Raw genomic sequence first — 15,694 nt, 5'->3', positions numbered from 1 at the left:
TTGTTTGCTATTTTGATCTTTTTCTTGAAAATAAAGGATTATTTCCCCCATAAAGGAATGGATTTAGCTGCATCCATGCCTCTAGTGACGTCACATTTAGCCACACCCACCGACAGCAAGTAACAAAAATGAGCATCTTTGAAGGCTCATATCTCAGTGAAAATTTTTTTTAGACAATGGGAGTTGGAATACATCATTATTATGGTCAGGCAATCATATTAAGCCAATAAAAAAAATTCATTAAAAATACACCGGACTTACCCTTTAATATAAACTATAATCAGCTAAAGTTTAATCCTAATGATCTACCAGGCATATTTTTAAGAGCTATTTTATATACATGCATAGATTTCTAGCACTTACTCTCACTAAAGCTTGCTATAAGACTATCATCACTGAATCTTGCTGCACTGCTATCTTTGCCTAATTTTGTTGCACTATTTTTGCTTAACAATTCACACTGTAAAGAAACAGAACAACAGATACATATAATGAATCAATTAAACAATTATCATGTTACGCAATTATAATTTAAACTAGATACCTTCTTTGCTGCTTTGCTCCAACATAATCTAAAATTATTTTCAGTTGAACAAGCATCACAGAGCTGAGGCTCACAATCATTATAGAGAAAATGACATCCACCTTTGAGAGATGCACAGGGAACAGCAAAACTGTATTTGAGGTCACGTATCGTATTAATTTTCCTTTGAAGACACCGACATGAAGCAGTAATTACTTTGCAGCATGCTTCAACTGCTGCTGGAGATGTGAGTATGTCATTGGAGCTGTTCATTATTCTTAGTCGTGTCTTACTTTCTTTATATATTATCTCTATTGTAATAGGAGGACCACTCTCAGATTGGAATAGAAAGCGTGAGACATTGCTGTGTTCTGTAGCAATAAGAACAGCATTGTCATTATTATCCATAATGGCGTAGCTAATGCCAGCTTGTACATCGGTTGGGAAGTTGACACTCTCTATCTCAATGAAAGCATAGTCATTCTCTTCTTCTGGTGGTATGTACACTTCATGGATTCTTGCCAATGGTAAATAATAGTGCACTTCACGCAAAAGAGGATTCTTGTCAACAAGAATAGACAGACCACTATTGATTTTAGAGGCCATCCCAATAGTCGTAAGAACTTTCATGAAATTTTCAGCCAATGTATCAGGATACTTGTAGAAGATTCCCTTTATGGTTGATTCTGATATGATCCCATACTTCAACAGATTGGCAGCATATGGATCTCCTTCCTGAGGATAATAAAGTTTGTTCAGGTACTGAGTGAACTCCCAAATATTGACAATGACAATATCTTTAATACTGTTATACTGAGGCATGTAGAGAATGCTGCCAAAATCTGTGAAAGTTTTTAGAAAATCTTCTACTTCATCCTCTTTCATATCCAGCTTGTCTGCGATTTTTATGATATATTCCTTGGACAGGATAATTGCCTTTGTTTCAGTACTGTCCAGTGATACAACAAGACTCCTCAAAAAAATCCATCGAAGGGGGAGCTGTATCGTGAGCTGCTCGTATTTATTTTTAAGAATGTCTTCCATCCTCTGCCCAAATTCTTTTGTAATGGATTGGTCGTCATCAACATCAATTACTATCCAGTTCTTTAGAAACTGATCTACACCTCTTGATCTTGCTTGCTCGATTATTTCCTTTTTGGCTTGATCCAGTGAAGGTGTGCTTCCTGTTGCTGAACTTTTCCTGGTGGCTATCATCACAGTAGCATTCTTTGTTTCTTGTTCATGCTGGTCTTTTGTGGTGCGACCAACTGTAGCAAAATGGAGGAGATATGTGAGTCGAGACTTTTGCTGCATAACTAATACATCATCTCTTCTTTCTCCATAACGTTGAGATGGTAGGTCAGGTTTCTCACCAAGATTAGGTCCATCTCTATTCAATGAAAAGAAAGCAAGGCAAATGTGTCTGCCGCAAGAGAGCAGCATCATAGATAAAAAGTCGTAAAGAGCTTTGTTGACGCCAACATCCATTATGTTAATAAGAGAAATGCCATCTTGAATGAGGGTGAGCTTGTCCGACTCATCTTTAATTTTCTCAAGTAAATATTGAATATTAACCATCAACCATTGAACATGCTGCTCAATGACAGAATCTGGCATTCGATTTCTGAGTTTAAACACAATTCTTGATACGATTGGGTACTGACGAATGAGACCACAAAGAATTGAAAAGATTGCCCCATAGCGCTTGGTGGCAAAGGACCAGGCATACATGTTATGCTGTGAACTGCCAAGAGCACACAGCTCATATATTGACAGACACTGCTCATTTTTCTTTCTTTCAAAGTAATGATCGATTCTTGCTCCAGCTTTTACTTTTACTTTTTGCCTAAGAAAGTATTCCAAAACTGCCGTCTTTCCAGAGCTAGGTAAACCCATGACTGTTATAAGACTTGTCGTCACTGGAATTTTTTGATTGAGAATGAGCTTCCAAAAAACATCATACGAAATCTTCTCACCTAAAATAAAAAATGAGTTAAATGGTGAGGTGAAACTAGAGGGGAAATGCAGGGTTACCCACAAAGCATGCTAGGTAAACTAAAAAGCACAATACATGGCTTTTGGAGCAACTTTGAAAATTTATAAAAATCAAATTTTGATTGGAATCAGCTACACAAATTAAAAACATCTATTCTATATGTATCAGAAATAAATAATTTTCTACTGGCAATTTTTGAAAAAATTTGGCCAATGGTCCTGTACTATAACAGTGCTCAAGTGTGCAAAATAGCACCAATTTTTCCCTAATGAGCACAATTTTACTTCAAAATAGTTGCCAATTACAAACTAACTAAAGTCTATTAATAATTATTAATTATTGAAAACTCAACCCATAAATTGTGCTGCAGCAATTAAAATGGCTATTGGCTACTAATCAGTCTAGCATTTGGCTTCAGCTCCTGCTTTTCTTCTGCTAACAGGGACACAATTGCTAGCCTTAGTTCTACCTTAAATGACAGTAATAAAACTTCAGAGTCTGAGGAGCAACCAAGAAAAGGATACGGAACTATCAAAGCAAAATGGGCTCAGAAATGGTCATGGATTATGATACAAATTATTAAAAATCAATGGAATATTTATATTATTTGGTGCTCATTTTGCTCACTCAAAATAATGTCTTATTTCCAACCCTAACTTTGGCCCAATTTTGAGCAACTTTAAAATTCATTAAAAATATAATTTTGATCAGAATAAGCTCAAACTTGCTACACAACATAAAAATATGTATATGCATCAGGAAAATTATAAAAATGGAGAATTTTCTGTCAGTCATTTTTGAAAAAATTTTTGGTCAAAAACCCTGTACTATAGTACAGGGACTTTAGCCCTTTCTTGCATGAGCAACTTAAAAAATTTGTAACAAATCTAACTTTGGTTGGAATCAGCTCAAACTTGCTAAACAACATACATAAGTACATAATGAATAAACAACTCCTATGGGAATTTAGAAACTGAGGGCAAAGCCTGATGTTTACAAATTTTATAGATGCCAGTTTTAGTAGGCTATTTTTACACAGCAATGAAACCGATGCAATCTGTATAGTTTTGAGCCTGTTTTATGCTTCTGTTTACATTGAAATGAATGAAAACACGATAGAATTTTGATAGGCATCTATGGAAATTAAAATGGTGTTCAAGGTGTATTGTTAAAACAAAACTTCAAACACAAGAGCATGTATAAGTAAAAAAATTTTAAGAATGAAGTATTCTCTCCTTGTCGTTTTTGATGAAATTTGGTCAATACCCCGTATAGCAACTTTAAAAATTCATACAAATCTAATTTCAATCGAATCAGCTCAAATTTGCTACACAACAAAAATTATTAAAAATTTTTTAATTCATTTTTGACAAAATTTGATTAAAAAATCTGTACTATTTTGACAAAATTTGGTCAAAAACTCTGTACTATTATACAGGGATTTTGGCCCTGTTTTAGAGCAGCTTAAAAATTTTGTAAAATTTTTTGGTTGGAATCAGGTTAAAATTTTCATACAGCACAAGAATGTGATATATCCAAGACTTGAGCAGACAATACCACTTAATTCTTTACTATGCACAAAATCTATCTTTTCAAAACACAAATCAGAGTTTTTAATAAGGACAGACAGGAAGTAAAATTTCATACAAAAGAATGCAAACAAACACACCTACTAATCAACACCTATACATTACAATAATAATAAACACACATATCATACAATCTTAATACATTACAAAGAACATGTCTAATTATGTATTTTTAAAATATAAAAATGAGAAATTCTCTTCAAAATTGAAAAATACCCAGTATAATATACATAACCTGCGTGTTAGTTCACACTTCCTTTGAAGTAAAGTATGAATACCATTAAATCATGATTAAATGTAGGCGTAGAAATCTTCACCCACACAAGTACCACACCCCTTGGTTAGCAGAAAGCTACATCGAAGCATAAATATACTACCTGTAAACGGGATCGGAAACTACCGTCATCACCCATGGGTACCAGGCTGGTTGGGACCACTCTTAGTATACCAACAGTGAACCTTTGTGGGACTCTAGCTACTGCATTTTAGAATGAAACAGCCGAGTTTTACTTCTATAGACTCTTCTTAAGAGCCTTCAGTGCACCGTGATGTTCATTTTAGTCTGTGTTGTGTATTTTGTGAGTAATGGAATCCCGAGCATTCTGGCAAAAATTCAAATACCCTAAAAAGCTCTTACTAGTGAGTATTACCTTAAATAAATGTTATGTTGTACTGAAGGCTCTTAAGAAGCATCTACAAATTTATATACCTTAAGGAGACAATTGTTTGCGGGTATTTAATTTAGTGAATTTTAGCGATTTTAAAAAAATCGCTAATTTAAGTCCGTGCTAACATTAATAACTTCATTGAAAGCGGGTGTGGTCACAATGAATAAAATGGCAGCTGTCAGCAACTCTGAGCTATTTGTGCAGCAAACGGTCAGCAAGATAAGACTAAACTGCTGTCCAAAGGCTTAGACAAAGCAGATGACAATCTTCTTTGTTCATTGACTGCTTCTAATTGTAAGCAAGATAACTTTACATTTTTGGAGCAGAGTCAGTGAAAGCTTGCAGAAGCAATTTAAGCAAGATTAATGCAACAAGATCTACTGTATTTAGACTTGTACAATTGCTTTGCTTGCTCATACATGTAGATCACAGCACACTTGCTTAGGCTCGCCCCAAATGTTTTACATTCTTTAGTAGTTATTAATACCAAATGATCAAAAACGCTAAATTAAGTACCAGCCAAATGTCAGTACCATGAAAATTGCTAAAATATTATTATTATTATTATTATTATTATTATTATTATTGTTATTATTATTATTATTATTATTAATAAACTTTACAGCACGGAATAAAAAAAGTGTAAATCAGAGGGTAATGAATTATGTGAGCTGAAGGAATTGTCTCCTTAAGGTAAGCAAAAATTTGCTTGCTTCATTCTGAAATACAGCTGCTAGAGTCCCAGAAAGTTTCGCCATAGAGCCAATGCTTTTGCTAAGATTTCATCAGATTTGGTGAGGATACGCCCCAACCCTCCTTGCAATTATTACCATTGAAGTTTCCAATCCTGTTTACGGGTAGTATATCTATATGATCGAAGGAATGGAGATGGAGGAAAAAAGTCCAAAAATAAGAAGGAATGAAGTTGAATGTTTAAAGCAGCAAAGAGGCTCCTCACTGATTCATAGGTGTCTATATATAGCAGGAGTAGCAGCAGCATAAATGTAAGAACTGCGCATTTGTGCTTTTTATGCTTTTCTTCCATTCGTTTGTACTGCATTCTGCAAACCAGGGGAGTAGCTTTAGTCAGATACCGTATAGAGGGTTTTATCGAAAATAATAAATTTTGCGAATGATCCGTATCCGGAAGTTTGAGGAATTCAATTTTTGCAAATTTTCACTATTCTGCCATCTTGTGCCGTATTAAATTGATTTTCAAGGAATTTAATTTCGCGAATCTTGAAAAAATCTGCAAAATTTGTTATCCTTGAAATAAACCCGCTACACGGTAATGTAGCTGGTACTTTGATAAATTTTGAGCAACTTTAAAAACTTTTAAAATCAGAACCTACCAAGTGGCCTTACAAGTTTAACCTCCAGTGTAACGGGAATATCATCAAGAGTACCAGCAAAGTCACTTTTTTGTTGGTATGAACCAAAGCCCCCAGGAACAAATTCAGGTTTACTACTATGATCATTGTCAGGAGTACTGATCTCTTCTGGTTCCGTAAGATAGAGTGGACCGTCACCAGACATTTCGTCGATGGATTTAGCTGTGTCTCTACAAAAAGATATAAGCATAGGCAGTACATGAACAGGCTTGGAAACTCACTGCTTTGAAGTTTTGCCTAACCTGTTATGAGTGTTTTTGGATGTCATCCTGATCCTTTCAAGTCTAGTCTTGCCTTACGGCTACGCCCATTATTTACAAATAGAGTAACGTAGGTAGTTTACGGACAGCGGTAGTATACGGACACTTAAGTTCAAAGTACCCATAAAAATTTTAAACATTTGAGTAGAAACTTAATTTTTTTTCTGAGGGGTAGAGCTCTCCATCTGCAATAGCTATAACCAATTTCAGCAAGTTTGCAATAGCTATTCTATGTTATATTTGACTGCAAATGATTATGGTCGATTGCTAAGTCCAAATATTCAAATGTCTCTTAAAATACAAAAAATTTCAACAGCTTGAAACTGCAGACTGAAAGTTTTGAATATGCCAACATCATATATCAATACAAAGGAAATTAATTACACGATTTGATGAAATTATGTAAAACAATATATAAATAATGTAGTAAGAGTTATTTAAGAGCAAATACACCTTGGTGACAGAGGCAGTTACCGGACAGTGATAATAATACACAGTAACAGCAAACACAAGGGGGAAATGGAATTATGGAAGACTGAAGACTTGGAAAAGGCTATAGAGACAGTTTGAGATGAAAATTCTCTGGTACTGCTAGAGAAAATACTCAATACCAAAGAGCTCCACCAATACATGCATGACCACTCCAGCTTCAAAATTAAGCAAGTTTCAGCAAGGCTTGGTCCATCATCTATACAAGAAAAGAATGAATTAGTATAGTGGATTATCAAAATAATTAAAATAGGTTATCAGACAGCCTTGCTGCCTCGGACAAAAGGCCCAACAATTTCCATCAATATTCCTGAAAAAAAGAATGGTGGCATGTATTTTAAGGAGAAACCCAGAGATAAGCCTATGTACCCCCAACCACTTCAAAGCTTGTAGAGGAATGAAAAAGGATGATGACTGATTTTATTTGCTGGATGTGCAAAACCTGGTTTTGTGGACTAAGGCGGACACACCCCATTTTAAACAGTACAGTTACATTTCATGCATTTATACACTTATCTAGTCTAAAAACATCATTATTTCATCCTTACTATCATTGCTATTTATTTTATTACTCAGTTACCTCAACAAAGACGTTGGATCCATTACAAGGTCGATTTCTGTCCGCACTGTCCGGAGACTGCCTCACCTGTCCGCTAACTAACTCCACCACCCGGTAGCCTTAAAAATTTCCTAAAATCCCCAGGGCAAGAATTTCTGAAAATCCTTCATGGATAGAATCTGGTTGAAACAATTATAAAAGTAAAAAATTTCTCCCAGCTATTTACTGACAAAATTTGACTGAATTTTCTGTGAACTATTATAGTATACATGCATGTACATAATTGTACACAGTCTCAGGCCAGATTTTTTGAGCAACTTTAAAAATCATTCATAGAAATCTAATTTTGATCGTAATTAGCTCAAACCTGATAAACAACATCAGAAAAGAATGAAAATACTAGAGAATTTTCTTATAGCCCTTTCTGATAAAATTTGGCCAACAGCCTTGTACTGTAGCATAGATATTTTGACCCTTTTTTAGTAACTTTAAAATAAAAAAATCCAATTGTGTGATCAGAATCAGCTCAAACATTCTACACAACATAAATATATGTATATGCATCAATGAATAAAAATTGAGAATTCTCACCTAGTCATTTGCGACAAAATTTTGCCAATGTCTATTGTACAGAGTCGTTGGCACAATTTTGAGCAAATTAAAAATTCACAAGAATTCTAATCTCAGTCAAAATTAAGTCAAAACTTTCCACACAACACAAGTACATGTGTATACATCACAAAATGTAATAAAAATAAAGAAATCTGTCTTAATCATTTTAAAACAAATTTTCGGCCAATGTCTAGTAAGGGTCTTTGGCCAGATTTTTTTGAGCAACTTGTAAAAAATATAATCTTGGTCGGAATCAGCTCAATGATTTTCTACACGATATATGAAGTCATGTCATATAACATGATCAGGTCTTAGTCATGCAGGATTGGCATATAAAACTGATTCAACATTTGCAATTACCCTGCTCACTATGTAGTTGCAAAGAATAATAATTGCAAGCAAATTCTAAGGTTGAGTATAATGCATTAAAAGAATGATCTAAAAAATTTTTTAAAAAACTAGATTTAGTGAGTGTATGTGCAATTCTATTAATTTTAATTAAGTTCGGTGATGAGCATTTCAAGTTTCTTAGCAATACTATAGCACCCATCTGTCCTCAGTAAATTCAAGAGGGCATGTTTAGTAGACTGGTCTGTTTGTTTTTCCCACAACAGCAGCATCAACATCAAGGCCTTCTTTTTGCCCTCTGAACTACTCACTTCAGGCAATAGACCGCTATCATCCACAATGTTCAGAGCTCTTCTTAAGGCATTAAAATCATAATCATCTGTAATAAGACTAGAAATATCCTGGGATTTCAGTAGATTATCTAAAAAGTAAAAATCATGCAGTTATAATATTACATATTGTGCAGTAATTGAATTAAAACTTACCTCTATCCATTCTTGCTTCACTATCTTTCCCTAGCAATTCACACTGCAAAAAAATAAACATTTAATACAACACTTTTATTACAACTTACAATTACATTTATGTAATTCTACTGACCTGTTTTGATGCCAAACTCCAGTATAATCTAAAATTATTCTCAGTAGGACAGGCATCACAGAATTCAGGGTCATGCTCATAAAATAGATAGTGACATTTATCATCAGGAGATTTACAGCAGGGAACAGCAAAACTATATTTGAGGTCTCGTATTGTATTAATTTTTTTTGAAGACATCGACACGAAGCAGTGATTACTTTGTAACATGCTTCAACTATGGTTGCTGGAGATGTGTCATTAAAGCTGTTCATTATTCTTAACCTTGTTTTGCTTCCTTTATATACCATCTCTATTGTAATAGGAGGACCACTCTCAGATTGGAATAAAAATCATGAGACATTGCTATATTCTGTGGCAATAAGAACAGCATCATCATTATTATCCATAATGGCATTGCTAATGCCAGCTTGTACATTGGCTGGGAAGTTGACACTCTTTATCTCAATGAAAGCATAATCATTCTCCTCTTCTGATGGTGTATATTCTGCATGGATTCTTGCTAACAGTAAATAATAGTGTACCTCATTATTTTGCTTCTGGTTGTTGATGAGAATAAACAAACCACTTTTGATTTTAGAGGCCATTGCAATTGTTGTAAGAATTGTCAAAAAATCTTCAGCACTCTCAGGATGCTTGCAAAAGATTCTTTTTACAAATGATTCTGATACGATTCCGTACTTTAGCAAATTTGGAGCATACGGTTCTCCTTCCTGAGGATAATAAAGTTTGTTTAGGTACTGAGTGAACTCCCAAATATTGACAATGACAATATCTTTAATATCATCATACTGAGGCATGTAAAGAATGCTGCCAAAATCTGTGAATGCTTTTAAAAATTCATCAACCTCTTTCTCTGTCATCTTAAGCTCTTTTGCTTTATGTATAATGAAGCTCCTTGGTAGAATCATAACATTCATTCCCCTACTGTCAAGCGATACCACTAGACTCCTCAGGACTATCCATTTGAGAGGGAACCACATCATACGCTGCTTGTACTTATGTTCTACTAGGTCTTCTATCTTTTTTCTGAATTCTGCTACAGAGTGACTGGCATTAACATCAACTTGTAACCATTTTTTTAAGAACTGGTCTACACCCCGTGATTGTGCTTCTTGAATGATTTTGTCCTTGGCTTGATCTGATGAAGAATCATTTGTAGAATCTGTTGTTGTTGCAATCATAACTGTGGCATTTTGCACTTCTTCTCCATGCCACTGCTGCTGAGTGTAACCAACTGTAGCAAAATGAAGGAGATATGTAAGTCGTGACCTGTGCTGCATAACTAATACATCATCTTTTCTCTTCCCATAACAATCAGAAGGTAAGTCGGGTCTTTCTTGAAGATTAGGTGCATCTCTATTCAGAGAAAAGAAAGCTAGACGAATGTGTCTGTGACAAGACAGTAACATAATTGATAAGAATTCGTAAAGAGCTTTATTGACACCAACATCAATTACGTTAATAAGAGAAACTCCATCTTGAATCAGGGCCAGCTTGCCAGGCTCATCTTTAATATTCTGAAGTAAACTTTTGGTTTTCCTCATTAGCCATCGAACATGCCTATCCATGACAGATTTTGGTGCTTGATTAGTAACTTCAAATTCTATGTCTGCTACACATGGGGTTAGACAAATGAGCCTGCAAAGAATTGAATAAATTGCCCCATGACGATTGGTAGCAAATGACCAGGCATATTTATTGTGCTGTGAGCTGCCAAGGGCACATAAATCATATATTGACAGACAATTCTCGTCTCTCTTTCTGTTTAAATAATAATGAATCCCTAATTCTGCCCCATCCTTTAATTCTATTTTTTGTTTGAGAACCGATTCCAAAACTTTTGTCTTTCCACAGTTAGGCAAACCCATGACTGCTATAAGACTTGTTACAACTGGGACCTTTTCATGTAGAATGATATCCCAAAACTTTGAGTCATGACAAATCTTCTCCTCTATAATAGTTTAAGAATTCAGTAGTGAAGTTACTATTTGGATAAACTTACTGTATGGTTTCACGACAAGATCAGCAGGTATATCATCACCTTTAACATCAAAATCACTTAGTTCTTGATAATAGAGGATATGCGTGCTAAGTATATTCATTGCAAAATAATTATATTCATTGCATACCGTAATAACTTTCAACAAAAAAAATTAGTTCGTTGGACGTCAACTTTCCATTGGCAGCAATGGAGAAATGATAGAAAAAGGCTTGGTACCAGGAAACCGCTCTGTATTTCTTGATAGCAATCTTTCAGGTGACTACTAGACCCCATTAGATCCTCAGGATGCTTTCTAAGCTTCCGAAAAAGGCCTCAAGAAGGTAGCAAGGCAAGAAAATGTGTTTTCCCCCATTGAACTCTTAATAAACTTGACGTCCAACATGGCGGCCAATTTACTGTGTGGGTTGGATATACGGTACTAAAAAGCTATGAATATACTTAGCACGCATATCCTCTATTGTAATCCCCCAAATCGCCTGTGACAATTGCAGACGGCCCACCTTCATCAGCAGTAGCACCAACGGCGACCGGCTCTGCATTTGTTAGGTAATCCACATCCATGATCACCCTCTTAAGGCAGAACCTTCTCTTTCAGGGAGGGCAAATGAAAAGCTCGGACAAAGTCAAAACATTTCTGGAATGCGCCTGTTCTAAGTGTTATGTTCTTGTCAAAACCAAAACGACACAAAATTAAATTTTATAAGCCACGCCCAACAATGGAAAATAGTAATATTTAAAATTTTAAATGCAGCTAAAAAATAATGTAAAATAAAGCCAATGCTAACAGCAATTTAGACTAATATGCTATACTAGTGTTTTTAAGTTTCTCAGCCATATCATCACACCCATTCTCCTTTAATCTATCTATCAGAGCGTGCCTAGTATGCTTGTCAGTTTGTTTTTCCCACAATAGCAGCATCAACATCATTGCCTTCTTTTTACTATCCTCACTATCTTCTGGATTACTCAAATCAGGGAATTTACTTTCATCAATGTTCAGTGCTTTTTTAAAGGCATCAAATTTATATTTGCCTGTAATAATTCCAGAAATATCTTGAAAGTTCAGTAGATTATCTGAAAAATAATTATAATATCAATGAGCTGTAACTGAGTTAACACTTGTCTTACTTTCACTCGTTCTTGCTCCACTGCCTTCGCTTAACAAGTCACACTACATGAAACAAAATAGACAACAATAAATACACAACTATAGTTGATAGATATCATTTTATTGTAAATAAACTTGTTCTTTAGTATCATTATTATGCTATCATTATACCTGTTTTGCTGCTTTGCTCCAGCATAATCTAAAATTATTTTCAGTTGAACAAGCATCACAGAGCTGAGGCTCACAATCATTATAGAGAAAATGACATCCACCTTCAGGAGATGCACAGGGAACAGCAAAACTGTATTTGAGGTCACGTATTACATTAATTTTTCTTTGGAGACATCTACAGGAACCAGTGATTACTTTTTTGCATGCTTCAACTGTTGCTGGAGATGTGAGTATGTCATTGGAGCTGTTCATTATTCTTAATCTTGTTTTGCTTCCTTTGTATATCATCTCTATCTTAACAGGAGGACCACTCTCAGATTGGAATTGAAATCGTGAAATGTTATTGTGTTCTGTGGCAATAAGAACAGCATCTTTATTCTTCAAAATGGAATTGCTAATGCAAGCTTGTACATTGGCTGGGAAGTTGACACTCTCTATCTCAATGAAAGCATAATCATTCTCCTCTTCTGATGGTTTGTATACTTCACAAATTCTTGCTAATGGTAAATAATAGTGCACTTCAGGCTGAAGTGGCTTCTGGTCAATGAGGATAGACTGACCACTTTTGATTTTAGAGGCCATTGCAAATGTTGTAAGAACTGTCATAAAATCTTCAGCATTCTTAGGATGCTTGAAAAAAATCTTTTTGACAGATGACTCTGATATGATTCCATACTTCAACAGATTGGTAGCATACGGCTCTCCTTCCTGAGGATAATAAAGCTTGTTTAGGTACTGAGTGAACTCCCAAATATTGACAATGACAATATCTTTAATATCGTCATACTGAGGCATGTAGAGGATGCTGCCAAAGTCAGTGAATGTTTTTAGAAAATTTTCAACTTCATCCTCTTTCATCTTCAGCTTGTCTGCCGTTTCTATGATATATTTCTTTGACAGGATGATTGCCTTTGTTTCAGTACTGTCCAGTGACACTACAAGACTCCTCAAAAATATCCATCGAAGGGGAAGCTGTATCGTGAGCTGATCATATTTATTTTTAAGGATGTCTTCCATCCTCTGCCCAAATTCTTTTGTAATGGATTTCTCGTCATCAATATCAATTACTATCCAGTTCTTTAGAAAATGGTCTACATTTCTCAATCTTGCTTGTTCAATTATTTCCTTCTTGGCTTGATCTAATGAAGGTGTGTTTCCTGCAGGTGAGCCTTTTGGCCTTGTCTTTGTTGCAATCATAACAGTAGCATTCTCTGTTTCTTTTTCAAGCTGGTCTTTATTAGTATAACCAACTGTAGCAAAGTGGAGGAGATATGTGAGTCGTGACCTTGGCTGCATAACTAATATGTCATCTTTTCTATCTCCATAACGTCGAGATGGTAGGTCAGGTTTCTCATGAAGTTTAGGTCCATCTCTATTCAATGAAAAGAAAGCTAGACGAATGTGTCTGTCACAAGAGAGCAGCATCATAGATAAAAAGTCGTAAAGAGCTTTGTTGACGCCAACATCCATTACGTTAATGAGAGAAACGCCATCTTGAATGAGGGTCAGCTTGCCTGACTCATCTTTAATTTTCTCAAGTAAATCTTGAATATTACCCATCAACCATTGAACGTGCTCTTCAATGACAGATTCTGGCTTTTGATCTCTGAGTTCAAACTCAACGCTTGATATGATTGGGTATAGACGAATGAGACCACAAAGAATAGAAAAAATTGCCCCATAGCGATTGGTGGCAAAGGACCAGGCGTACTTGTCATGTCGTGAACTGCCAAGAGCACACAGCTCATATATTGACAAACACTGCTCATTTTTCTTTCTTCGAAGGTAATGATCAATTTTTGCTCCATCTTTCACTTTTACTTTTTGCCTCAGAATGGATTCCAAAACTGCCGTCTTTCCAGAGCTAGGCAAACCCATGACTGCAACAAGACTTGTCGTCACTGGAACTTTTTGCTTGAGAATGATATCCCAAAAAACATCATACGAAATCTTATCGTCTAAAATAAAAATTGAGTTAAACTAAGAAGTGAAACTAGAGGGAAATGCAGGGCTCCCCACAAAGAATGCTTAGTGAGTTAAAAAGCATGCATTATGAGTTGATGAGCACTACAATACAATACATAGCTTTTGGAGCAACTTTAAATATTCATAAAAAAACAAATATTGATTGGAATCAGCTACACAATCTAAGAGCATCTACATTGTACTTGTATATATATATATATATATCAGAAAAACTATTAAAATGGAGATTTTTTTTCCTGGCAATTTTGGCAAAATTTGACCAAGGGACTTCGACTGGATTTTGGAGCAACTTTAAAAATTTGTAAAAAAAATCAAAATTTCAATCAGAAAAAATTCAAACTTGCTACACAACATAACACATGTACACATGTATATGCATCACAAAAAATATAAAATTAAGAATTCTTTCCTAGTCATATTTGACAAAATTCGCCCAAAGACCCTTATAATAGTTACAGGGGCTTTGGCCTATTTTATAGCAATCATAAAAACAATTTTGGTTGGAATAAGCTTAAATTTTGATACAGCATACAAGAACGTTTATAATAATTTATGTATTTGAAAATATAAAAATAATAAACTCTCACCAAAATTTTTGATAAATATCACGTACCGTATAGCGGAAAATTTTTGTGACCCAAAATTTTCGTGGAGTTTGCATTTCTTCAAAATTCACGAAAATAAAATCTGCGAAAATTGATTCAATACAGCTGAAAGGTAGAAAACCACAAAAATTAAAGCCATGAAATTAATTTTTGAACGGATCTGTGAAATTTTTCTGCTATATAGTAGATCATAATTATACACGTACATGTAGCTGGTAATGTGTTAAATTTTTAAGCAACTTTAAAACCTTATTAAATCAGAAATTACCAAGTGGCCTGACGACAAGTGTAACATCAAGTGTAACAGGAATATCATCAAGAGTAACAGCAAAGTCACTTTTTTGTTGGTATAAACCAAAGCCTCCAGGAACAAATTTAGGTTTAATATCATTGTCAGCAGTACTGATCTCTTCTGCCTCATAAGATGGACTGACATAGTCAGGCCCCGCCTGACTGGTAGAAGAGAGAGCTACACTGTCACCAGATATTTCATCGCTGGATTTAGCTGTGTCCCTACAATTGATGTAAGCATACACAGTACATGAAAACTTGCAAAATCTATGCTTTGAAGCTTTGCCTACCTATTATGAGTGTATTTAGATGTCATCCTTTCAAGTTGACCTTCTAGCTTGGCAGTAAGTGTCTACGCCCTTTATTTACAAATACGCCCACTAATAATAATTAGATATTAATCTAATTATGATAATTAATCTACTCTGCTCTTGCTGCAAAATAATTTTTAAAAAGAATTATTAAAATAATTATAAAAATATATGGAGCTCTTTCA

At 34.9% G+C, this 15,694-nt stretch overlaps 2 protein-coding genes across 2 annotated transcripts; both read right to left on the bottom strand.

The window, feature by feature from the left end:
- Positions 1-8,503: 8,503 nt before the first annotated feature.
- Positions 8,504-11,144, bottom strand: LOC109581932 (uncharacterized). The gene is made up of 4 exons (XM_019996437.1): positions 11,038-11,144; positions 9,036-10,986; positions 8,921-8,963; positions 8,504-8,856 (listed from the first exon to the last, which is right to left on the bottom strand). The coding sequence occupies exons 1-2, from the start codon at positions 11,135-11,137 to the stop codon at positions 9,365-9,367; spliced, it is 1,722 nt and encodes a 573-aa protein (XP_019851996.1). The 5' UTR covers positions 11,138-11,144; the 3' UTR covers positions 8,504-8,856; positions 8,921-8,963; positions 9,036-9,364.
- A 302-nt stretch (positions 11,145-11,446) lies between these two features.
- On the bottom strand, positions 11,447-15,545 carry LOC109581924 (uncharacterized). Its single transcript, XM_019996427.1, has 5 exons — positions 15,489-15,545; positions 15,176-15,420; positions 12,317-14,274; positions 12,166-12,208; positions 11,447-12,111 (listed from the first exon to the last, which is right to left on the bottom strand). Exons 1-5 carry the CDS (start codon positions 15,512-15,514, stop codon positions 11,834-11,836), a joined length of 2,550 nt encoding a protein of 849 aa, XP_019851986.1. The 5' UTR covers positions 15,515-15,545; the 3' UTR covers positions 11,447-11,833.
- Positions 15,546-15,694: the final 149 nt, after the last annotated feature.

Source organism: Amphimedon queenslandica, unplaced genomic scaffold (assembly GCF_000090795.2).
Source record: "Amphimedon queenslandica unplaced genomic scaffold, v1.1 AMPQUscaffold_13410, whole genome shotgun sequence".
NCBI classification, from domain to species: domain Eukaryota; kingdom Metazoa; phylum Porifera; class Demospongiae; order Haplosclerida; family Niphatidae; genus Amphimedon; species Amphimedon queenslandica.
Note: the sequence above shows the minus strand (reverse complement) of the source record. Positions and strands in the feature narration are given on the sequence as shown.